The following is a 24,846-nucleotide window of genomic DNA, read 5'->3' on the forward strand; positions in this document are numbered from 1 at the left end:
CCACTAGAAGGCTTGAGTGAAGTGCATTTATTTATGTGAGTATTGTTACAATTCCACTCACCAAATGATCATTCAGATGTCACCCTTCAGAGCTTTATATGGATATGATCCACCTCGTTTTATGGATTTGTTATGCAGCGATAGCAAAGTGACCAATGCAGGGAATTTGTTACAGCATAGCCAGGATGTAGTGAGGTCTTTGACGGACAAAATACAGAGGGCGCAAAATCAGCATAAGCAGTATGCTGATCAACAGAGGACAGCTCGTGCTTCTCAGGTGGGTGACATGGTTTAGTTGATGCTGCAACCATATCAGCAGTCCTCTATCAAGAAGAGTGGATCAGAGAAACTTAAGCCACATTATTATGGTCCTTTTCGTATTGTGCGACGTATTGGTGAGGTGGCATATGAATTAGATTTGGCATGAGTTAGATTTGTCTAAGGATAGCAGGGTTCATTATGTGTTTCATATTTTACGCCTCAAGAAGGCTTTGGGTAGACATGTGGTACCATCTCCTGTATTGCCTCCATTAGATGATGAAGGGAGACTTGAGTTGATTCCAGAGGCAATCCTTGATACTAGAGAGAGGAAGTTGAGGTGAAGGACCATCAAAGAGTTTCTGATTAAGTGGCAATCTTAGGGAGGGAGGACTATAATGTCCCTAGTTTAACAAGTTTCTGGAGTATGGTTTTGTCAGCTCATCATCGCGACCCTCGTGAACTGACTATTTTTAGTTGAGCAGTTTAGGTCGGGTGGTTGCCTAGCATTCTGGCTCTCAATCACCCAATGGATTATTTGGTGGAGTCATATTTATTTCAAATATAATAGAATTTAATAAGTATTTTATGTACACTTAACTATTATTATGCTTTATATTATAAAGTAAATAGACTTTATATTATAAGTTATTTCTAAGTGAAAGGTGTGTGGGTGAAGCTAATTGGCTCAAAATGCATTATAAATATGACTTCTTCGGAGAATATAAATCATCGTGAATATTATATCTTTTATATAATTATCTGGCTGAGGATTTCTGAAGATTTCTGAGATTTCTGAAGTTTGGTTATTGCAAATTATGTTGAGGTATATAATTTGTATTCCTCTTCTACTATGATATCTGTGTATATGAACTATGAAGAGTTGCATTCTAGAGTTGGTACTTAGTCTTGAGGGCAAATCGATTAAGAATTTCCATCCCAATTTTAGTTGTCTCTCAAAACTGCGATTCACAAAATTGGGAATCTCTGTGAGTGCATATGAACCCACATGGAGAGAAGGGGCTGCGAGATCTTGTAAGAAGTCTGAATAATATTTATCTCATTACCTGTGGCTTGCTGATTCCATTTCATCTGCAATTAGTGGTCTGCGATTACATTACTCCCTCCAGCCTTATTTTCCATTGGCCATGGTTGACATTTAAGCCTGCGATTTATGTATTTGTGGCTGACTGTATTGTGTGAATGATCTGCATTCAGAGATGGACAGAAGTTAATTGGTGAGGGCTGCGATTTGGAGTGTGGAATCAATCTTTGACTACAGGCTGTAGATGTGTTGGTGAGAGCAGTGTTTAACCCAAGGGAGAAGAATTTGTATGGACAGTTTGCAAGGAAATAATCAAATTCAGGTGCCAATACTATAAATTGTAATTCCAATCTATATTTGCCCAATTGGGATTGCAAAACGGATTTCGAAATTTATAGTTTATAGTTTATATTTCCATTTCAATATTTCTTCAAGTTGATATTTATTTCTGCCAAGGAGAAAATTCAAAAAAAAAACATATAATCCCAAAAAATTCAAAAAAATCTGAAAACTTTAAAAATGCAAAAAAAGAGCTTTATTTCCATCAGTCATTTTCAGTTAGAGACAAGTCAGATTATTTACACCAATCATTATCCATGCATGCAAACCTTAAGAATAGTTTGTAAAGTTTCTGCAAATTGTATGTGATCAGACTTTGATAATAACTTCTATAATTGTTTGCTGAAGATGAACTTCCTTCTAACTGAACTTGGAGAAGAGATGTCAATATCAATTATTATTCTGAAATGTTTTTATCTCAGCAAGTATTCGAGTTTTGGCAGAATTTCTTAAAGGAGCAGAATTTATCTATTTGTCTATCGTTTAACTACATTCCCATCCTATATAAAAATGCAACCAAAGGGCATGTCTCTCTAAGAGACATCTCCCTATCTAGGTCGGACCTGATTAGTATTTCCAGAATCGATGCTCAAGGGACAATGTCATCAGTTAGTGTTTATCTTAACTAATTAAAGACAAGTTAGACTTATCTAATTAACCTAAGGGAGACGTCAATACCTTACTAAGACTAAGGCAATACCTTACTAAGACTAAGGCAAACATATATATAGCCTATCACAAGAAAGGCATAGAATTCATACTCTGATCCGTACGATCTATACTGTCAGATCGGCATGATTGAGAAGTTACAGAATTAACACTCCCTCTAAACTCAATAATCATACTGAGAGATAACATATCTAGCATCATCAATTAAGACGAATAAGCATAGATTGATACTCTATATCTATGGTGTCATGAACACGTGATACTATGTCATATTACTAAACCTGTAATATGACATATCACTGATACTAGTGATAATACTATTGCAAATAATACAATATACAGTATAAAATCCAAAAAATAATTAAATTCTTCATTTATCCAAGCTCTGACTCATAGGTACTGGCATTTCTATATCACAACATGATCCTGAGTTAAGATCAACCAAACACAGGATAAACTCCAATGAATAATAAAATTCTTCCTCTTTCCAAATTGTAACTCATAGACATTACAATGTCTACATCACAATGTGATCTTGAACTCATCTAGATCTAACAGTAGATCTCTATTGTTTAGCACAATATCTAAGAAATCGTCATTTCTCATAATGTATTTTATAATAGTGTTCATTATCTCAGAGATCCTCACCTCTTGAATAATGAATACAAATGGTGGAGCCCATAACAGTCAATAGCCTGACAAAAAAATTATTTTATTAATAATTTAAAAAATATAAAAATTTCATAATTCAACCATACCAAGTCTTTTCCTGACGTGATCTATCTTCGCTCGACAGAGAGGTTTGGTAAGAATATTTGTTGTCTGATCTGCAATACAAATGTATTCTAATTTTACAGTATTTCTATGTACCATATCTCTTACATAATGGTAAGGAATTTCAATATGCTTGGACCTATCATCCAAAACTGGATTCATAGAAAGCTTGATGGAACTTTGGTTATCACAATGAATAATCATAGGATTCATGGGTTGACCAAATAATCCCACAAATAACATTCTAAGCCAAACTACTTCCTAAGAGGCTATTACTGCTGCAATGTATTCTACTTCTGTGGAACTTTGTGCTACTGATGACTACTTTCTGTATATCCATGATATCATTGTTGATCCTAAACTGAAACAACATATTGAAGTACTTTTTCTATCCTTAACACTTTCACCCCAATATAAGTCTGTGAATCCATGTTAATCCAAGTCAACTTTCATATATTTGAGCTCAAGGTTAAGAGTGCCTCGTAATATCTCATAATGTGTTTGATTGCAACTAAGTGAATTTCCTTTGGCTCACACGTAAACTGACTTAAGACATTAATAGCATAGCAAATATCAGGTCTTGTGTTTACCAAGTACATAAGGGACCCAATCATCTATCTTTAGAGAGTAGAATCTATGGAAGGTGATTCTGTTGTTGCTTCTTTAAGTTTATGTAGATTCGTCTCCATTGGAGAAGACATAGACTTGCAGTTCCACATTCCAAATCTCTTCAAGATATCTAATGTATACTTCCTTTGATTAAGTATATTGCCATTAGAACTCTATCGTACTTCCAATCCTCAGAAGTAATGAAGGAGTCCCAAATCTTTCATCTCAAATTCTCTGATTAGATCTTTCTTGCATTGATCTATAAGATGATCATCACCTATTATTAGTAAATCATCAACATAAAGTATTAAAATTACCATATCATCTTTATCCCTTTTTATAATATAGATTTGGATCAGCTTCATTTTTGGAGAATCCTAAGTAGGTGAGATACTTATCAATTCTTTAATACCAAGCCCTTGGAGCTTGTTTAAGCCCATAGAGAGCTTTCTTGAGCCTGCAAACAAAAAATTTAGGATCATGAGTTTCAAATCCTTTAGGTTGCTCCAAATATACCTCTTTTGTAATCTTTCCATTCAGAAATGTTGTTTTTACATCCATCTAATGTACTTTCCATCCCTTTGAAACTGTAATAGCTAGGACTGCTCTTACAGAGGTGTATCTGGCAACAGGAGCAAAGGTTTCTTCATAATCAATCCCTTCTTTCTGAGAGAATCCCCTGGCTACAAATTGGCTTTATATTTTTCAATGCTACCGTCAGCAACATGTTTTATTTTAAATATCCACTTGGAAGAAACAACAGATTTTACTTCAGGTCTTGGAACAATTTCCCAAACATCATTCTTCATAATGGATTGGTATTCTTCCATCATAGCACCCTTCCAAGTTGTATGTTTAATAGTATCTAAAGCATTGGTTGCTTCTAATTTAGACAAATCATTCATGTTTGTTGTATAACTGGAAAATCTTTTGGGACTTTTGCTTTCTTTGACTGTTCCGGATGGTGCAACAAAGTCTTGTGCTTCCTCTACTGTCTTAATGGCCCAAAGTGGTCTTTTCTTAGAATTTTGAGTTTCTTCAAGATTGAGATTTTGAATTTCATCCTCAATTTCTTAAATGTTTTCCCTCTAAGACTCAGATTCAATATTTCATTCAAAACTAGGTAAGGGAGAGAGATCTTCAGAACTTAAGGCTCTTTTGAATGCTAAATCTTCTTCAAATATTACATCCCTACTAAGTTCAATATTTTTCTGACTAGGTATGAAAATCCTATATGCTTTAGAATTTTCACTATACCCTACAAAAATACCTTTCCTCCCGGAGGATTCTAACTTAGTTCTCTTTTCTTTAGGAACATGTATATATATTGGGCACCCAAAAATCTTAAGGTGACTTATATTGGATTTAACCTTAGTAAAGACTTCTTTGAGAGTTTTATCTCTAAGGTAGGAATGAGGACTTCTGTTTTGAATATAGACAGCAATACAAGAGGCTTCTGCCCAAAGATAATACTCTAGATTTTGATCAAATATCATTGCTCTTGTAGCTTCTATAATTGTTCTAGTCTTCCTTTCTACTACCCCATTTTGTTGTGGGTTATAAGGAACGGTATACTACCTCTTAATTCATGTTTCTTTACAGAACTCTTTAAACAAATCTGAGGTATATTCCCCTCCATTATCAGTCCTAAGAGTTTTATGTCCTGATAAATTTTCAATTAAGGTTTTAAATTCTTTAAATTTTTTCAGGATTTCTTCTGATTCTTTGCATTTTAAGAAGTAAATCCAAGTTTTTCTAGAGAAGTCATCTATAAAAAGTATATAGTTGAGTGGATTAATTCCAGAACATTGTTAATATTTCTAGTGCTATCATGAAATGGACTTTTTGTGTTCTTACCCAGAGCGCATCCTTTGCATATGCTTGAGTGATATTTATTCAATTTAGGTAAACCAATAACGATCTTCTCCATAGTTGATAAGGTTTTGAAATTTACATGTCCTAATCTTCTGTGTCATATTTCGTTTATATCAGCAGCTTCATGAATTAAGGCTTGAATAGGTCGAGTGGGTTTTGAATTTAATTCATATAAGTATCCTTTTCTTTGACCAATCAATTTTGATTTCTTAAATGAGTTCTTAGCCCAAGTTATCACTTTACCGTCCATGAATGCAACATTATGTCCATCATCTTCAAGTGTTGTAATCGAGATTAGATTCCTTTTTATTCCTGGTACATAGAGTACTCCTTTGAGAAGAAGATAATTACCCAACTTTAGTTTCAAGGTGCAATTTCCAATTCTTTTGACGGAATGTGCTGAATTATCACCGATGGTGACTTTGCCATTAACCTTTTATGATATGAAGTCTAGTGCTTCTTTGTATCCTGTAATATGTCGAGATGGTCCACTATCTATCACCCATGCCTTACTTGAGACTTCATTTGATAGAGCCAAATACAATACATATTTCTCAAGATCATAGTTATCTTCTTCCCTAGTAATGATTATACAATTTACTTGTTGTTTAGAATTCTCCGGGCAATTAGATTTGTAGTGTCCAAACTTTTCGCATCTGAAGCATTTTATTTTGGATAGATCTTTCTTAGGTTTTTCATTCTTTTTATTACCCTTTTTCTTCTTGAAGTGCTTATTCTTGCCTTTATAGGAATTTGTATTAAGAATATGAAGTTCTTCATCTTCAGTTTTCAATTTTTCCCCTTTTTTAAGTTTTCTAGATTCTTCCTGAAGACAATCTCCCTTAAGTTTATTAAAGTCAGGAAGATTATCTCTAGCACTTACTCTTTGTGCGAATGTTTCCCATGAATCTAGTAATCCATCTATAGCCATCAGTGTTAGTTCCATGTCATTAATAATGGTTCCTATACTTGCTAGTTCATCTCTTAGACTGGCAACACTTAGAAGTAAGAATTAATCGATTCTCCCTTCTTTGTTTATATATGATTTAGTTGCCCTTTTAGTGTGAGAACTTTGATTGCATTGTTAACCTCATATGCATTTACTAATGCATTCATCATATCAAATGTGGTTTGATGTTTTATTAGCATGGGTACTATATCATTTTTCACTCCATCTAATATGCTTTGTATGACTTTCCTATTTCCTTTACTCCAGATAGTTTTATGAGGTTCAACAATAGGTTGTTTGGATGCTGAATCAACAAATTGTTTTACATTATTTTCTTCAGGAATCATCATGATTCTGAATTTTCAAACATCAAAGTGTTATTTCCCATCAAACCTATCCTCTAGTCTGATTGTCTATGCCACGGAAGATAGGAGAATAATGCTAGATATATATCAAGTCTAATTATTTAATTTCCAGAGCCAAGGTTCAACTACCAGATCTCTAATACCATGTAAACTTTCTGCAAATTGTATGTGATCAGACTTTGATGATAACTTCTATAATTGTTTGTTGAAGATGAACTTCCTTCTAACAAAACTTGGAGAAGAGATGTCAATATCAATTATTATTCTGAAAAGTTTTTGTCTCAGCAAGTATTCGAGTTTAAGCAGAATTGCTTAAAGGAGCAGACTTTATCTATTTGTGTATCCTTTAACTACATTCCCATCCTATATAAATATGTGACCAAAGGGCATGTCTCTGTAAGAGACATGTCCCTATCGAGGTTGGCCCTAATTAGTATTTCCAGAATCGGCGCTCAAGGGACAATGTCATTAGTTAGTGTTTATCCTAACTAATTAAAGACAAGTTAGACTTATCTAATTAACCCAAGGGAGATGCCAATACCTTATTTCTGCCAAGGAGAAAATTCAAAAAAAAAACATATAATCCCAAAAAATTCAAAAAAATCTGAAAACTTTAAAAATGCAAAAAAAGAGCTTTATTTCCATCAGTCACTTTCAGTTAGAGACGAGTCAGATTACTTACACCAATCATTATCCATGCATGCAAACCTTAAGAATAGTTTGTAAAGTTTCTGCAAATTGTATGTGATCAGACTTTGATAATAACTTCTATAATTGTTTGCTGAAGATGAACTTCCTTCTAACTGAACTTGGAGAAGAGATGTCAATATCAATTATTATTCTGAAATGTTTTTGTCTCAGTAAGTATTTGAGTTTTGGCAGAATTTCTTAAAGGAGCAGACATTATCTATTTGTCTATCCTTTAACTACATTCCCATCCTATATAAATATGCAACCAAAGGGCATGTCTCTCTAAGAGACATGTCCCTATCTAGGTTGGCCCTGATTGGTATTTCCAGAATCGGCGCTCAAGGGACAATGTCATTAGTTAGTGTTTATCCTAACTTATTAAAGAAAAGTTAGACTTATCTAATTAACCCAAGGGAGACGCCAATACCTTACTAAGACTAGGCAAACATATATATAGCCTGTTACAAGAAAGGCATAGAATTCATACTCTGATCCGTACGATCTGTACTGTTACATCAACATGATTGAGAAGTTACAGAATTAACATAGTTTCAGTTAATAATTGAAAGAAACAAAACATATCTTAATGCCCTTAAATTACTAACAAGCACATCAAGAAGAACCATCGCAAGGGAATGCCTACATTGAATATGGAAGTGCCTGGGTTGTAGCTAACAGATTATTCAGCATTTAGACTTCCAATAATAAAGATAGTCTCCTTAGACTTTCAAGACTTATCTGTAATGATAGCCAGATAATGTAAATAAGAAAAGATTGTGGTATGGAACATGTAAGTGCTAACTAGTGTATTATTGGAGTTACAGGAATTTTTAAATATTTGGTCTTCTAAAACAAAAAATTTCTTTTCTGATGAGGATGAAATGTAATACCTCTATCAAGCAATTAGAGCCCAGTCTAATACACTGTCCAGTCATAATGTCACGGCTATTTACAGCTATTGCACGTCTACCATGGTTCTCTAGATAAAATAATCCATCTTCCCTTAGCCTTATGGTTGCCTATAAGTATCAGAAACAAATAAAATTGTGAGAGTTAAGCATGTAACAAAATTGTTATAAATTTTTGGCGATACAGTTCTAGATCCAAACCTAAAACTGTAGTTTTTGAAGTGCTTGAATTTCAAAAATGTATACCAATTAGGAAAGAAAAATAGCATTAAACATCAAAAAATAAATTTCACAATCTTCTTTATAATGACAATAAAAGGCTTTAGCCTTAATAACAATATATACTGTTACTTCACAGTCATACTATGAAGATCATCAATAAGTTTAATTTTAAACTTAAGCATCCAATTAAAATCTAGAAATGTTTAAGTTGTTATTTCTCTAAGATGCGATGAAATCATGCATCAATAACATTATATTAAAATTTCATGACCATACTGCTATGTGAGCATGTTTAGTTTCAGCTCTGATTCAACATCAAAAACCAGAATGTCTATGGTATCTTCCACACTATGTCAGCATTATTTACCGGCAGCAACAGCAACAGAGAACTCTCAGACCTTATGAGATTATTGGCGGAAATGTCTGCATCAGTATACAAAACTCTTGTGACTAAGCCAAATTCGCTGGCCAAACAATGACCATAATGCTAGAAAACAATGGAATCTTAGAAGAAAAATTAACTGAACAATTATGCTACTATAAAAACATTCATCCAGATGCAAAATTTAGATCTGTGTGGCCATCTAGGAGTGTACTTCGTACGTTAAAAATGGTGATGCAAAAATAAATCAAATTAACCAGCTGTTTGTGAAAACCCTATAGTCCACCAGCCTCAACCGCAGTACAAACCTCTCAAGATAATATGCAGAAGTCAGAATAGAAAAAAAATATAGAAAAAAAATAGCTTGACACAAGTAAAAAGCTGACAACTGTACCTGAAACATCAAAATCTTCTGCAAATATCAATTTGTTTGAGGAAACTGTACAGGAAATGGACAAAACAAAGAGATGGCTCTTTCTGCTGTATCTTAAGCCATGATCCAAGGCTCAGGGCTCACACAGGAAGTGCCAATAGATATGCAGTAGGAGGAACCTACTAGGATGAGCAGTGGGTCACAAAATAATTTTTCAAAAAAGAGAGGAAGAAATCATATTAATGTCCATGAGTTAGAAAACCAGGTCAATAGGACTTGGAAAGTCCAGCAGAAAAGGACTTTCGAGAGGAAAACCCATCCAAAATACAGATTAAAAAAAAGAAAGAAGGCGGCAATGAGCTTTCAATGAGCTTTCTCCAAAACCAACCTCTCTTAAGCTTGAATAGTTTCAAATGCTAAGCCAAGCAGCAGATCCAGGAATGGGATCCAACTCTCAAGCAAGCCCTAGCTAGGATACAGATAAGAGGCCCTGAAGAGGCCCTGGAGTAGAACAGACAACAAATTTTAATTCAGAAATTCAGAGTCTGTATATTTCTTTAGCAAAAAGCCGAAATAGACACCAGATAACATGAGAACAAAAATTAGACTCCTTTAGGTTTTGATAGTTTATGTAAGATCCCCAACAGGTTCTAACATCACCACTGTATTATCCCTTGTGTTTCTACTGTTAAATTTTTAGATTTATGTTAAATGCATTTTGTCAAACAGTTGGTGTGCAAAAACTGAACAGGCTTTTACTTAGTTACTGGATGCTCCCGATGACTGCCTGGGTGCGGATGCAGATGTGGATGTGTGCAGATACAAATGCAGAGTCTGATGCATGGGGAAGACCATAGGTTGTGTTACAAATCCCTGCGGACATGCATGGATGCACATCCACAGGGAGCATAATATTAAATGTACCTTGAATCAATAATGATTTGAGAGTATCAGAGCCACGTTACCTAATGTTCTGTCCAAATTGCAGGGCTTTCAACTCCAGGAGCTGTTGGAAGATATTTCGAGAAAGATTGTCATGACCTTTGAATGAACATTCATAACTAGTATGTGTTATTCAAGCACATAAGTTGTTTGGTAGTGTGGTAGCTACGAAGATAAAAGTAATTAGGGTGATGTAGAAATTATAGCCTGGTATTTGAAAAACATCCTGAACAAAAAATTGATTTCATGGAACACATGGTTGTAGAGATATGTACCAAATAAGATTTAAAAGTGTCAGAATATATTGACCTGGATCATGACATAGAACTTTTTCCAATTTTGCATATAATTTTTCAAAGAAATGAACAAGCTTTGTAGGATAGGGTTTGACACTCCCTCACAGATCACAGACTTGATTAGAAATGTCATGAGAAATCTTAATCATACATTGTGTATACATATCTATATCATTAATCATTTACCCCATTTTGACCTCTGTCTAATCTGAGGTTTGAAAATTAAAAAAAAGTAGTTAATGTTAATTTTATTAGTGTATTAAAAAGCCTTTAAACAGAACTAAACTATAAATTCCTGAATATTCGCAATAACTAAAGAAACAAAGGTTTGAAGGTGTGATTTATTCAGGATTTAACATATGATTTCTTAAACCCAAGTGCAACATGTGGAACTATAGGCATTTAATATTTATCTTGATCAATGGTGAAGTATCATACTATCAAATGATTTCATTCTATATATTTTTTGCATTTTTTGGTGTGTATATCATAGTTGGAAAACTTGCGAAAGCCAACAACTCGCGAAGCCCCTAAAAGTTTATTCGGGAAAAAATCGGCCAACTTATTTAAAAAACTCAAGAAAACTTGGGAACCTAAAAAACCCGCTAAAACTCAATAAAAAATGCATCCTTTTGCAAATTTCAATCAGAAGATGCATTTAATGAGTTAATTAAAGAGAATACAAAAGAAACAAGCCTCTAAAATGCCTAAGAATGCCTTTGAACACTTCTTCTCTCCACTCCCCAAGCCTCTAAAATGCACAAATGAAACTAGTAAAGAAAAATATATTTTTTGGCCTTTATCGCTGACCTGCGCACGCAGATGAGTTTTTCCTTAAAACTCGCAAGTAATCAGTGATTAATTAGTGAATTTTTGCTGGTGGCCGAATTTTTGGGGGAAAAAATCGGAGAGTTTCTAAAACTCGTTGATTAAACTGCTAGTATGCCAACTATGGCATGTATATATATATACACCCAACAAATAATTTCATGCATCCTCGTAAAGGATTCTTGTACCAGCATCTGCATCCACACTCGAATCGATAATTAAGAGACTATCTGATCTTTCTTGTGCCAAGTAATTCCATCAAACACTTGACATGCCTAATTAAAAACACTATTACATCATGCTGTCATAAAAAACATACTAGCAACATATATAAAGTCTAAAATCGTTGAACAAGAAAAGACATAGGCCTTAAACCAAACAATTGCCATTCAAAAGATGACGGTGATGTTTAAGGCATCACACTAAACATTTTGAGGACTTGATCGGCATCTCCATAAACTTCAGAATTCTGATTTAAGAATTTAAATAATTACAATGAAAGTTATTTGCAAATATCTACACTAAAGTAATTTAACATATAATACTGGAACCTCACTTTTCACACGCAGCTTGCTAGAAATTCATAATGATGCAGCCGCCTAGAATGAACAAGAGAAATGCAAGGCCATGGATATTAGAAGCCCTGACAATGTCAATTGATGAAATGGACCCCTTTCCAAGCACTCTCAAACTCTTGATGGTTCGCATGGCTTCTGGTCATCACAACGGCTGCCTTTAATTATGTCTCATGCTGAAATGCATGGCTGGAAATTGTCAATTACCCTGCTCATTATTCCTCAAGCTAATTCTAAAAGTAGTTATAGATTCTAAATACCAATTCCTTCACTATTGAATTCAATTACGGCCTCTTTTTGAAGCCATAGCATGGGCTCAATTCGTTGGGCATTTAACCAACTCAAAGTGTTGATGAAACTTGGAAAAATTTACAATGATTCGGGTCTGGGGACGGATTCAAGTTCAGGGTTCGGGTTCGTGGGTTCAAGCAACAAAAAAAAAATCCCATTTAGGTACGTGGGTGGGTTCGTGAGTGTGTGTGTGTGTATGTATGTATGTATGTATGTATGTATGTATGTATGTATATATATATATATATGTATGTATGTATAATTGTAAAACTAACTTATTTAGTCATTTCATAGTATGAATATATCAATGCTACTTGATCATTGATCAATGTCAAGTGTCAAAGATAAACATTAAATACTCACTCATTAGTTTATGTTCATGATAGTAAAGAAAATCAAACATTGAATTACTAAATTGCAAAATGAAATTTCAAAACATAAACTAGTTCATCATATTGACATACAATAAAGTTTGAAACATAATGATATATGACAAATGTTTAATAGTTTATCAATGATCATAGACTCATAGTATCAAAGATGCAAATGCCCTTCAAGGGTCAAATGGGTCATAAAAAAATGAGGGATCAAAAGCTTCATCCCCAACTATATCTACACCCTCAATTGGAACGCAAACTGGTTCCACTAGCCCCAGATGCTGTCACATCCTCCTCGTCCTCCTCAACATCTAGCAAGGCAATTCTAGCTAGATCTTGGACGATCATCTCTAAGTCAGTAGTCTCGAGTAATACATCCCACAGCTTCTCTAGCCCCTTCTTGTATTTTGGATCCTTGTATGACAGGAGGCACCAGTTGTTGCAAATATATACCAGGTCCTCTACTTTCTTGGAACCCAACCGGTTACGCTTCACTAAGTGGATAATGGAGTATTTACTCCAATTTCACTCAACAGCAGAAGAGATCGCAACCTAGAGAGACAACCAAATAAAAACAATTAAATTAGAAATTGTAAATAATAATATTAATACGATAGGAAATTTAAGAGTTTTAATTCTACAAGCTAAGTGGCCATAAAAAAAGGACAAAAAAAAAGAAACTTAAATACTTACTTGTGACAGGATCTTAATGGCAAGAAGTTGGAGGTACATGTAACCTTGCCCATGTAAGTACCACCATCCAATGGATTCCATTTTACTTTGGTCATTGATTGCATTAGGGTCTACATTTTTTCCTACGACAATCTGCAAACTCTCTTCTAATATAAGATGTCACCTCAAGATCACCCACTAGCAACCTCAAGATCTCTGTATGGTGTCACTCTACTAGGAATAGGAAGTATCTCACTGCTATAATACTTGGGAGGAAGTGCATATGCCAGAAGGTGTAAAGATGTTGTCATCTTGTTCCAGCGACGTAGAACAATTTTCTCCAATTGTTTATAGAAGGTTTCCTCAAGATCCAAATCCCTCCTCCGAATGACCTAGGATGTCAAATTATGTTAATGTAAGTTAACTTGATGTAGTGTTAATTAAAATTAAAAAATCAAAATCTCTCAATAAACAAGGATAAAGTATTGTATAAAAACTTAAACATACCATTTTCACTCTCTCTAGCATGAAGTTTTTAGTTTTATAGATCTCTGATACATAAAACTATTACAATAAATATGGATAAATACTCTTACTTGTATGAGTGCATAATCGATTTGATTCTCAAATGGTGATTGTTCTATGATTGCTGATATGACAATAATCTTCAATGATTTCTGCTAATAACCCGAACTGTAGAGTGAATATGATATGTGTCTTTCAGCAAAGAGTGCAGAGGAGTGATGATAGTGCAGATCACTAGGACTTATAATGCCTTGTATAGATTGCTGTCCTCAGCGATCTGCCTATCCATATATATAACAGTGAAGGGTCATGACCCCCCATAGAGGCATGACTCTTCGTGGCCAGTAGAGTCATGACTCTATGTGGCCTTTGCCTCTATGGTGGCATGACTAACAAACATTAGTTAGTGTAATATACACAAAGCCATCGGTAATATATAATCCAATACTGCCGATATAAATCGTGCTGATACAACATTGCTGATACATATAAAGACCGCTGATATAATACAGTTTGTCTGTCAATAATGTTATTACATGTATGTTAATCTAAACACAGACACACACACACACACATAAATAACAATAATAAACATTTATCTAAGAACCTAAATACAGATTTGTATATATCAGACAAGCATCATTACTTCTACTAATGCTATACATTAACACTCCCTCTTAGCAAGGGAGAAGTAATACACCTTTAGATTTCAGAATAGAATATTTGAACACTTAATCTGATCTTAACATTCTGAAATAGTGACTAGTCAAATAATAAAAAAATCACCATGCTATGAAAACTATCATAACGTACACTATGATCTCTAATTGTCTGAAACAATATCTAGAGATGTCCATAATAACATCATAAATTCGTTACCCATGATCTCTAATTGTCCGAAACAATATCTAGAATGTCCATGGTAACATAATGGGTTCGTCATCTATGATCTCTAATTGTCCGAAACAATATCTAGAGATGTCCATGATAATAGGCCTATCATTTGCAAAATCATCACCTTACAAATAATTACCTTCTAAATAAATATGTCCATGAAAGATCGTCACCTTTCATTACATATATGATGCGACTAAACAACAATAGAAGCATAAACTCACATGAATTGAAAAATTAAATTCAATATTCAATATTACAAATCAATCATACCAAGTTTTTCTCTGAAGTATTTCAATTTCACTTTAGCAAGAGGCTTAGTAAAGATATCAATTGTTTGCTCATTAGTACTGATGTACTCAAGCTGAATAATTCCTCAATTCACCATATCTCGAATGTAGTGATAAGGAATTTCAATATGTTTGGAGTGATTGTGGAAAACCAAACTAGTTGAAAGCTTGATGCAACTTTGAGTATCACAATGAATCATAGTGGGCTTCAAAGGTCTTTTGAACAAGTCTGCTAACAACTTCCATAGCCATACCGCTTCTCTAGCACCCAAGGAAGATGTAATCTATTCTACTTCGGTAGAACTTAATGCAATTGAAGATTGTTTTCGGCTGAACCAAGAAACCATATCAGATCCTAGACTAAAGCAACATCTAGAAGTACTCTTACATTCAATAGAACTGTCTACCCAATCAGAATCAGAATATCCATGAAGTTCGATGCTAACTTTATCATATTTGATTCTCATTCCAATAGTACCCTTTAGATATCTCAAAATGTATTCAGCTGCATGTAGATGAATCTTCTTTGGTGCACACATAAACTAACTCAAAGTGTTAGTAGCATAACATATGTCAGGACGAATATTCACCAAATACATTAAAGATCCAATAATCTCCCTGTAGTAAGTAGAATCCGTAAGTTCTGATTTGATCATACCACCCTTCAACTTGTGTAGATTTACTTCCATAGGAGTAGCAGCCGGTTTACATTCCATTATTCCAAATTTTGTTAAAATTTTGAGTATATATTTTCCTTGATTCAGAAGAATGTATTTATCCTGTTGCCAGACTTTATCCAAGAAAGTAGTGAAGTAGACCTAAGTCTTTCATTTCAAACTCTGCTGTGAGTTCTTGTTTGCATTTCTTTATGAGATGTTCTTCACCTGTTATTAACAAATCATCAACATATAACACAAGAATAATCATATCATCACCATCAATTTTGAAGTATAAGTTAGGATCAGCTTCATTTTTAGAATATCCTAACTTCATTCGATAGTTGTCTATCCTTTCATACCACGCTTTGGGAGCCTGTTTGAGACAATAAAGAGCTTTCTTTAATTTACAAACTTGAGTGTTGCTTTCATCAGTGTTGAATCCTTCTAGTTGCTCGGTATAAACTACTTCTTCAGTTTTGCCATTGAGGAATGTTGTTTTGACATCCATTTGATGAACCTTCCATCCCTTGGATGCTTGGCCAAGATGGTTCCGCCTAAGTATATCTAGCAACTGGTGCAAATGTTTATTCATAATCAATGCCTTCTTTCTGCGAGAAACCTCATGCTAAAAAATTGGCTTTGTACTTTTCAATGCTGCCATCAAATGCATGCTTAATTTTAAACAGCCATTTGGAAGAAACAACTGATTTGCTTTTAGCTCTTGGTACAACATCCCATACATCATTTTTTAGTATAGAGATATATTCTTCAATCATTGCTTCTTTCCAAGACTGATTTGAAAGTGCTTTAACATTAGAAGGTTCAGTTTTTATGAGTTTAGTTAATAATGGAACATAACATGATTGATTTCTCGTTCTTTTTCTTTCTCAAATCACTTCATTAGGTTCAACCTAATTTTCTTCTATCATTTTCCTGGCACAAAGTGGCCTCCTTTTATTGTTGACATTTTCAGAATCTTCATGATTAGACATAGTGGAAGAAGATGGTCCAATATCATTCTCCCTCTCAATTTCTGCTTGGTGATTTTCATCTACTGCAGGAATAGATTCAGTAATGGATTCATCACTGTTTCTAGAGATATTAAAGGCAATATCTTCTTCAAATTTCACATCTCTACTAATCTCAATTGTGTCTTTGACCTGGAATGAAGACCCTATATCCTTCTGTTGTTTCACTATATCCAATAAGTATCCCCTTATTTCTGGATCGTTCTAGTTTTGTTCTTTTCTCTTTAGAAATGTGGATATAAATAGGACATCCAAATATTCTCAGATGACTTAGATCAGATTTAATGCCCATAAATACTTCTTCCGGAGTGGTGTTCTCTAATAGTGAATGTGGACATTTGTTTTGAATGTAGACTGCAATGTTAAACGCTTCAACCCAGAAGGAAGTATGAAGGTTTTGATCGTCCATCATTGCTCCGGTGGATTGAACAATTGATCTATTTTTACATTCAGCAACTCCTTTTTGTTGAGGATTATATGGTACAAAAAAATCCCTCTTAATCCCAATAGCAATGCAAAAGTTCTTAAAAATATCAAAAATGAATTCACCTCCATTGTCTGATCTTAGAATTTTTATTTTCTGTCCTGACTGATTTTCAACTAAGGCTTTGAACTCTTAATTTTGATAAAACTTCAGCTGATTCTTTTTGTTTTAGAAAATAGATCCAAGTTCTTCTAGAGTAATCATCAATAAAAATTACATAAAAAAAGCACCTGTTAAGAGAAGGTATAGACATAAGACCACAAAGATCAATGTGGATCAATTCAAGTATGGATTTTGATTTGTGAACACTTTTAGGAAATGATTGCTTAGTATTTTTGCCTAAAGCACATCCTTTGCAAATACTTAAGTGATTAGTTTTGAGACTAGGTAAACCTTTTACAATTTTTCCTATGGATGATAATGCATGATAGTGAAGGTGACCTAGCCTCCTATGTCAAATTTCGGTGGAATTTGAAGTTTTATGACTAAGAGCTAGGTTTTGATTATTACAAAGTTTATATAGACTTCCATCTCTAAATCCGATGGAAATGGCTTTCTAGATATTAGAGTTCTTTGGCCAACATAGAACTTTGTCCTCTTGGAAAGTGATTTTGAATCCTTGATCAGCAAGACCAAAAATAGAGACTAGGTTTCTCTTTATTCCTGGTGCATATAAAACATTTTTGAGTTGTAGGGTAATTCCTAAATTTAGGTAAATTGAACAGGGACCAAGCCCTTTGATAGGATGAGTAGAGTTATCTCCAATGGTAACTTCTTCTGAGGATTATTCAGAGAAAGTTTCAAATTTCTCTTTAATACCAAGGATGTGCCTAGATGCTCCACTGTCTATGATCCAAGTGTTGTGGTTTGAGTTTAATTCACTTGAAAGAGCTAAGTAAAAAGCATAAATTTCTCTTTCTTCTTTCTCTAATTCCTCCCCTTTGATTTCTGCTAAGGCAGCTTGAATTCTCTTCTTTTCAGGGCAGAAGTTATGGGAGTGACCAATTTTATTAAATTTGAAACATCTAACTTTGGACCAATCACATTGCTTATATGATTTGTTAGATTCCCTTTTGTTGTGTTTGAATTTATTTTTCTTGTTTGATTTTACATGGAGTGCTTGAATGTCTCCCTCTTGATTTGTACTTAGTCCTCTTGAGACTAATCTCGATTCTTCTTGTGTGCATTCATTCTTTAATAAATCGAATTTTGGGAGTTCGGGTCGAGAGCTTAAACCTTGAATAAATGTTTCCCATGATAGAAGAAGAGCTCTTAGTACTATCGTGCTGAGTTCTTTGTCATCAACTCGATTTTCCATTGTTGCAAGTTGATCTTTAATTTAGAAATCCTTAGAAAGTAGGAAGTAATATATTCTCCATCTTTCATCTTTATATATAGTAGATCTTGTTTTAGGGTTAATAATCTACTAGTATTGTTGATTTCAAATGTATCTCGTATAGTGGAGAACATTTCAAATGCAGTCTTGAGACTAGATATGGATAGAAGAATATGATCTTTTACAAAATCTATTATAATTTTCATTGCTTTATTATTATGTCTTTTCCATGTCACTTTCTCTGGTTCATTTTCAAGCATGGATTTGTTTGTTTCAATATATTCCTCTAATTCCATTTCCCTTAATATTATCATCACTCTAATTTTCCATGATGAGAAATTAGATGCACCCTCAAGCCCATCTTCTAGTCTCACATGATTGACCATTTTGATTTAATAATATAATTTAGCTTTTGAAAATCTGAGACTTTAGACTTTACTTTTGAGTAATAGCTTTTCTTATAAGAATGGATCTAATACCATGTTAGTTTTATAGATCTCTAATAGATAAAACTATTACAATAAATATGGATAAATACTCTTACTTGTATGAGTGCAAAATCGATTTGATTCTCAAATGGTGACTATTCTATGATTGTTGATATGACAATGATCTTCAATGGTGTCTACTAATAACCTAAACTGTAGAGTGAATATGATATGTCTTTCAGCAAAGAGTGCAGAGGAGTGATGATAGTGCAGATCATTGGGACTTATAATGCCTTGTATAGATTGTTGTCCTTAGCGATCTACCTATCCATATATATAACGGTGAAGGATCATGACCCCCCGTAGAGTCATGACTCTACGTCGCCTTTGGCCATGAAGAGCCATGCCTCTACGGTGGCATGACTAACAAACATTAGTTAGTGTAATATACACAACATCATCGGTAATATATAATCCAATATTGCCGATATAAATTGTGTTGATGCAACATTGCCGATACATATAAAGACTGCTGATATAATACAGTTTGTCTACCAATAATTTTATTACATGTATGTTAATCTAAACACACACACACACACACACACACACACACACACACAAATATAACAATAATAAACATTTATCTGAGAACCTAAATACAGATTTGTATATATTAGACGAGCATCATTACTTCTACTGATGCTATACAATAACAGGAGTCCATGGCATCATATATCTCCCCCAAACAAGGCTCATTAGTGTCGGAAAACCAAAGCATATACATGATGGGCTCGGTGAATTCTAATACATATTCCACCCTATTCCAAAAATCATCACTCAAGATCAAATCCTTTTAACATTTTTAACCCTTTCTGTACAGCTTGCTTCCATCCATCCCATTGGTTGTTAATAACCATTGGGCACAATGCTTGTCTCACCCTCACAAGTCATCTAAGGAGGATTGTGTGTGAAGCAAGCCTTGTTTCAGCAACCTATTACCATGTTCGTTATAAATTCGAAGTTAATAACAGATTTCAAATATGTAAACAACACAAAAAAAAAATTATTCAATTACGTAAAGTATGACACAAAATGATAAATGAAACTAAATAAAGTTACCTTCAATTATTCCAAGCTAGAGAAGTTTTTGAAAATCGCTTGTGACATATTCTAATTTGTCACAAACATTTGGATCTACTCACCCTCCTCATACACTTTTTTCATCCATTCAATTTAGGTGCCAACTGCTTTCATCACCAAGTTCAAGGAGTGCACGATGCATGGTATCCAAAAGATATGATCATAAAGTGCTTCTACCAAAGCACTTGCAGCCCAGCAAACTTTAGCATTGTTTGTTATTACTTGGACAACATTGTCAACTCCCACGGACTCTATGGATTCAATGAGAAGTCGGTCAATAAAATTTGCATCCTTTACCTATCCTTCCCAACCAACCGCCCTCAAAAACATTGACCCCTTCGGGGAGACAGCAATCACATTTATTAATGGACGATTTTTGCAATCTTTCCATCCATCAAAGATAATACTAAACCATGTTTGGATCCAAGAATCTCTAATTGGTTTAAGGAGGGTGTCTACATTCTTTCTCTCACTATGCAATATGGTGGTTCTCAACTTTTCATATCCAAGGCCTCAATAACTAGGAGGTGCTTTATTTATTCCTTGCACCATCTCACTCCAATATGGTGATTTCACTAGATTGAATGGAACACCATTTGTAAAGAGGCAACGCCCAACCTTTATGTCAACAATTTCTCTGAATTCACTTTGAAATACCTTATCCAATGGACCTCTGTTGCGAGATGAGGATGTTTCTATTTCTTCTTCATCCGTAGAAGGGGTAGGTAGGAAGGGATGTTGTCTAGTGGTTGTTTGAGAGGGTGGTGTTGGTGGTTTTTTCTTTGTTCTATCTATTTTCCCCTTTGACACTAACCTATCAGCCTCTTGTTGTTCTTTTAACATGCCTACTATCTGAGAAGTCGGCAACCCCTTTCTACCTCCTTTTGGAGGCCCCTCACACATGCTAATCACTTGACCTGTTGGACCTATGAAATGTGTGTAACTCGGTAATATGAGCTTCTATATTGAGTTTGAAAAAAATTGCATTTCCATATATACCCTCCCCCTCCAACACATTGCTCAATCCTTGTTGTATACTTACACAAAGGATAATTTTTATCCATTTTAAATCTTTGGGATCCCAACCCCTCCCCCAACCGAACTCTTATTACTCATTCTTGCAATCTATAAGAAAAATATAAAAGATATTTCAAAACTTCTTCTTGATAAAATTTTAGAACAATAAAAAAATAAAAATGAACTATGAAAGAAGCAAAGGAAGGATCAAATGCATACCTGGAACCTATGTTCCCTCGAGTTTCCAGGATGGGGACAGCAAGGGACAACAGGATGAGTTCCTGGGACGACAATATTTTTGCCGATTTTGGGGACAAAAGGGGACAACAAATGGGGATTTTGGGGATTTTGATGATTCTCCTTAGCTACAACAAATTTAGTAGGAGATGTTTGCCAATTGTATACTTCAGCACAATTGCCAAGAACTTCTCAGAATCTTAGACTCAACCCTTATACTTCAGCAAGGGCCACAAAATATCAGAACTCGGGAAAAGCCACACAAACAACAAAAACAAAAAAATTAACCAAGCGTGGTTTTTCCAATGAAATGAGCTCATATTTATAATGCCTTCTAGACAAAAGTTTCTAAAAGAACTTATCTTCAGGAAACTGAGAAAGTTTCCCAAAAGAACTTAGCTCACGAAACTTTCCAACTCAACTCTTTTGGTAATATCTCTTAATATCATTATTATTATAAAATATTATTATAAAAATACAACTTTAATAGATAATCAATAAATACAAGCTAATGCAATTAATTACCACATCCACTGTAGGTGTCAACCAATGTGTATCTAGGCAATATCAAATACGTTTCCAAATTGGATAAGGGATACGTGCACCCAAGGAAGGACAGAGGAGTTTCTGGCAACTTTGTATAACAGTCTAGTTGACATGGTAGAGATACTTGTTTCCTGCAGAAGTCCTTTAACTAGTTCACAATATTGGTGCTTTTGGATTTTGGGTCGTTCCAGTAAGCATACAACCCTAGTTCTTGGCACTCCATCCATTGATTTTCAATGAGAGTGTTGCTGATTATAGGGGTTTTTATGTGCTGATGAGTTGTTGATAATTTAGAGGGGTTCTCTTATTGATTAATGGTTGGTGACCGATGTTACTCAGAGGATTTTTTGAATAGCTTCTTTTCACCCTAGGTGGAGCATGAGGGATTCTACTGGGAGATCTAACTTTTGGTATTTTGGCATTGGTACGTTAGGCTTATGAAATTGGATGTTTTCGTTATTGATGGTTTCCTGCCGCTTAAGGCATCTAATGTTCTTTCCTATTAAGATTTTGTTAGCTTCAGAGATGATCTTGGGAGGTAATATGCTAAGGTTAAATATATGCTTTTGAATTCCTTATTTCTAAGGGTTATTTGTGAGGAATGGTTTACGTTAGTTTGAGGCGGTACCTCTTGGAGTGTTTTTTGAAAACTTTCGTGTTTTTCCTATTCAATGATTGCACACTTTGTTTTGGAGAAGAATATTTCTGGTCACTTGATGACATCTTTTGCCAGATCCTTTTTCATAGCAAGGGGATTGTTGTTGTTATGAATATGCTCTATGCTCTTTAGGGTCACGGCTTCATGTTCCAAGTCATTCTTCTTTAATTGATTAGGGCTTGGCCGCTTGGTCTTCTTCTTATTGCATATAGTCCATCATCCTTCATTGCTTGTTTCTTGAGTCCATGGGATTTTTCGGGGAGATTTGTATGTTTTCTTTCTTCTTAGGGCCATTGCTTGTTCCTAGAATCTAGGAGTTGTTGTGTTGCTTGTTTTTTTGCTTTGAGTGCTTTAGTTATCTCCTTGTCCCTACATTCATGGAGTTTAGTCAAGATCTGAAAGCTATTGCTACAGTGCAATATTGTTCTTCTATTTTTTTCAGATGTGGATGGTGCTTCGATTCGATTTGTAGGCTGTTAATGTATCAGACTGTATGACTTATATTACTAAGAATAAAATTCTCAAGATAAAGGTAGAATATAATACTGGATGATGATTATGTAAAACAGAGATGTTTCAGATGTATCCGCTGATCTGCAAAATATCCACTTGAAGACTTAGATGATTTCTATGTTCGTTATGTGTTCTGATGATCAGCAGAGGTAAGGATATATGTATGCAGGAGGGCAACCAGTGAGTCACGACCGATAGGCATGAATCATGCTTGAGTCATGTCTATCAGGCGTGACTTAATATCACACCGATATCCTTTGTTAATGTCATCGACTTGTATTACGCCGCTATCATAATGTTAACAAGGTTGACGGTCTTTATTCACTTTATTAAAAGATATTTGCAAGTTAAATCTGCATATGTGTGTGTGTGTGTGTGTGTGTGTGTGTGTGTGTGTGTGTGTGCATGATTATATTTTAATATCTAAACACAAATAATAATAACATAAATATTTACAAGATTCATTATTTGATCTTTATAATTTATTTTTAACTAATCTAAACATTAATACTCCCTCTTAGATTAGTAAAAAAATATACAGAAGAAGTCTTTGATCAAAAGACTTCTTAACGTCAGATAAGGGTTGATTCATCAACGAAATCAACTTATATTTGACATTATATAAGATGACAGTTGGCCTATCAGAAACATCAATTGAATGATGATCATCAAGTACTCAGTGTGGTATTGGCCTATCAGAATATCAAGGCAAGATATTCACCAAGTACCGAAAATATATCTATACAAGCAACTTGTAGATAACAAATTAATGATATGAAACAACTAATTTTTTATTTATAAGATAAAGCCTTTACATGAAACAATTTCACAAAATGAATCATGCTACAAGTTATTGTAAGGAAGTCACTTTACAACAACTTCTCTTAATACAAGTGAAATCATTTTAAAGTCGTCACTTCTCAATGATTAACACAGGTTTTCTAAAATTATAATATATAAAATGTACAATAATCAATTTCGCTTAGACATTTCCTCAGATCTTACAATCATACCAAGTTCTTTATGAAAATGCTCCACTTTTGTCTTAGCAAGTGGTTTGGTAAGAGGGTCTGCAATTTGATCCTCTATACTAATATATTCCAACTTGATTACATCCTTCTCAACCATGTCTCAAACATAGTGGTATGGTATCTCGATGTGTTTTGATCTATTATGAAACACTGGATTAAGAGATAGCTTGATGCAGCTTTGGTTAGCACAATAAGTAGTAGTAGGTGGAAGTGGCTTCATAAATAATCCAAATAGAAGTTTCCTCAACCATATAGCTTCTCTTGCCCCCATACATGCAACTATGTACTCGAGTTCTGTAGAACTCTGTGCTACTGAAGACTGCTTCCGACTAAACCAAGATATCATTGTTGAACCCAAGGTAAAACAACATCCTAAAGTGCTCTTATGATTTTTTGAATTTCCTACCCAATCTGAATATGTATATCCTCTTAGATTTAGTTTAGTTTTAGTGTATTTGAGACCATATCCAATTGTACCACTGAGATACCTGAGAATGTGTTTTGCTGTGACTAAATGAGTTTGTTTAGGTTTGCACATGAATTGACTGAGAACGTTTACAGCATAATAGATGTCAAGTCTTATGTTTACCAAATACATTAAAGAACCAATTATCTGTC

General features: G+C 34.3%; 1 protein-coding gene and 1 long non-coding RNA gene across 11 annotated transcripts in view; both read right to left on the reverse strand.

Annotated features, from left to right (window-relative positions):
- Nucleotides 1-24,846, reverse strand: part of EMB1967 (Forkhead-associated (FHA) domain-containing protein) — a 215,118-nt gene that overhangs the window by 59,497 nt on the left and 130,775 nt on the right. For 7 of the 10 annotated variants that reach the window (XR_016361349.1, XR_016361343.1, XR_016361331.1 and 4 more), the window contains one exon: nucleotides 8,464-8,592. Coding sequence is in view for 5 of the 10 variants with exons in the window: in XM_089816172.1 (XP_089672298.1) it covers nucleotides 8,464-8,592 (129 nt within the window). In the remaining 5 variants the exon portion in view is untranslated. Of the gene's footprint in view, nucleotides 1-1,325; nucleotides 1,467-8,216; nucleotides 8,312-8,463; nucleotides 8,593-24,846 lie in introns of all 10 variants that reach the window. The other 3 variants (XR_016361337.1, XR_016361296.1, XM_089816169.1) reach the window with 2 other exon arrangements.
- LOC149576048 (uncharacterized) lies at nucleotides 12,819-13,831 on the reverse strand. Its single transcript, XR_016361355.1, has 2 exons — nucleotides 13,461-13,831; nucleotides 12,819-13,319 (listed from the first exon to the last, which is right to left on the reverse strand). It is a non-coding gene; the product is annotated as an uncharacterized LOC149576048 (long non-coding RNA).

This window comes from Cupressus sempervirens, chromosome 1 (genome assembly GCF_028749045.1).
Source record: "Cupressus sempervirens isolate cs-2001-9-10 chromosome 1, ASM2874904v1, whole genome shotgun sequence".
Lineage (NCBI taxonomy): Eukaryota > Viridiplantae > Streptophyta > Pinopsida > Cupressales > Cupressaceae > Cupressus > Cupressus sempervirens.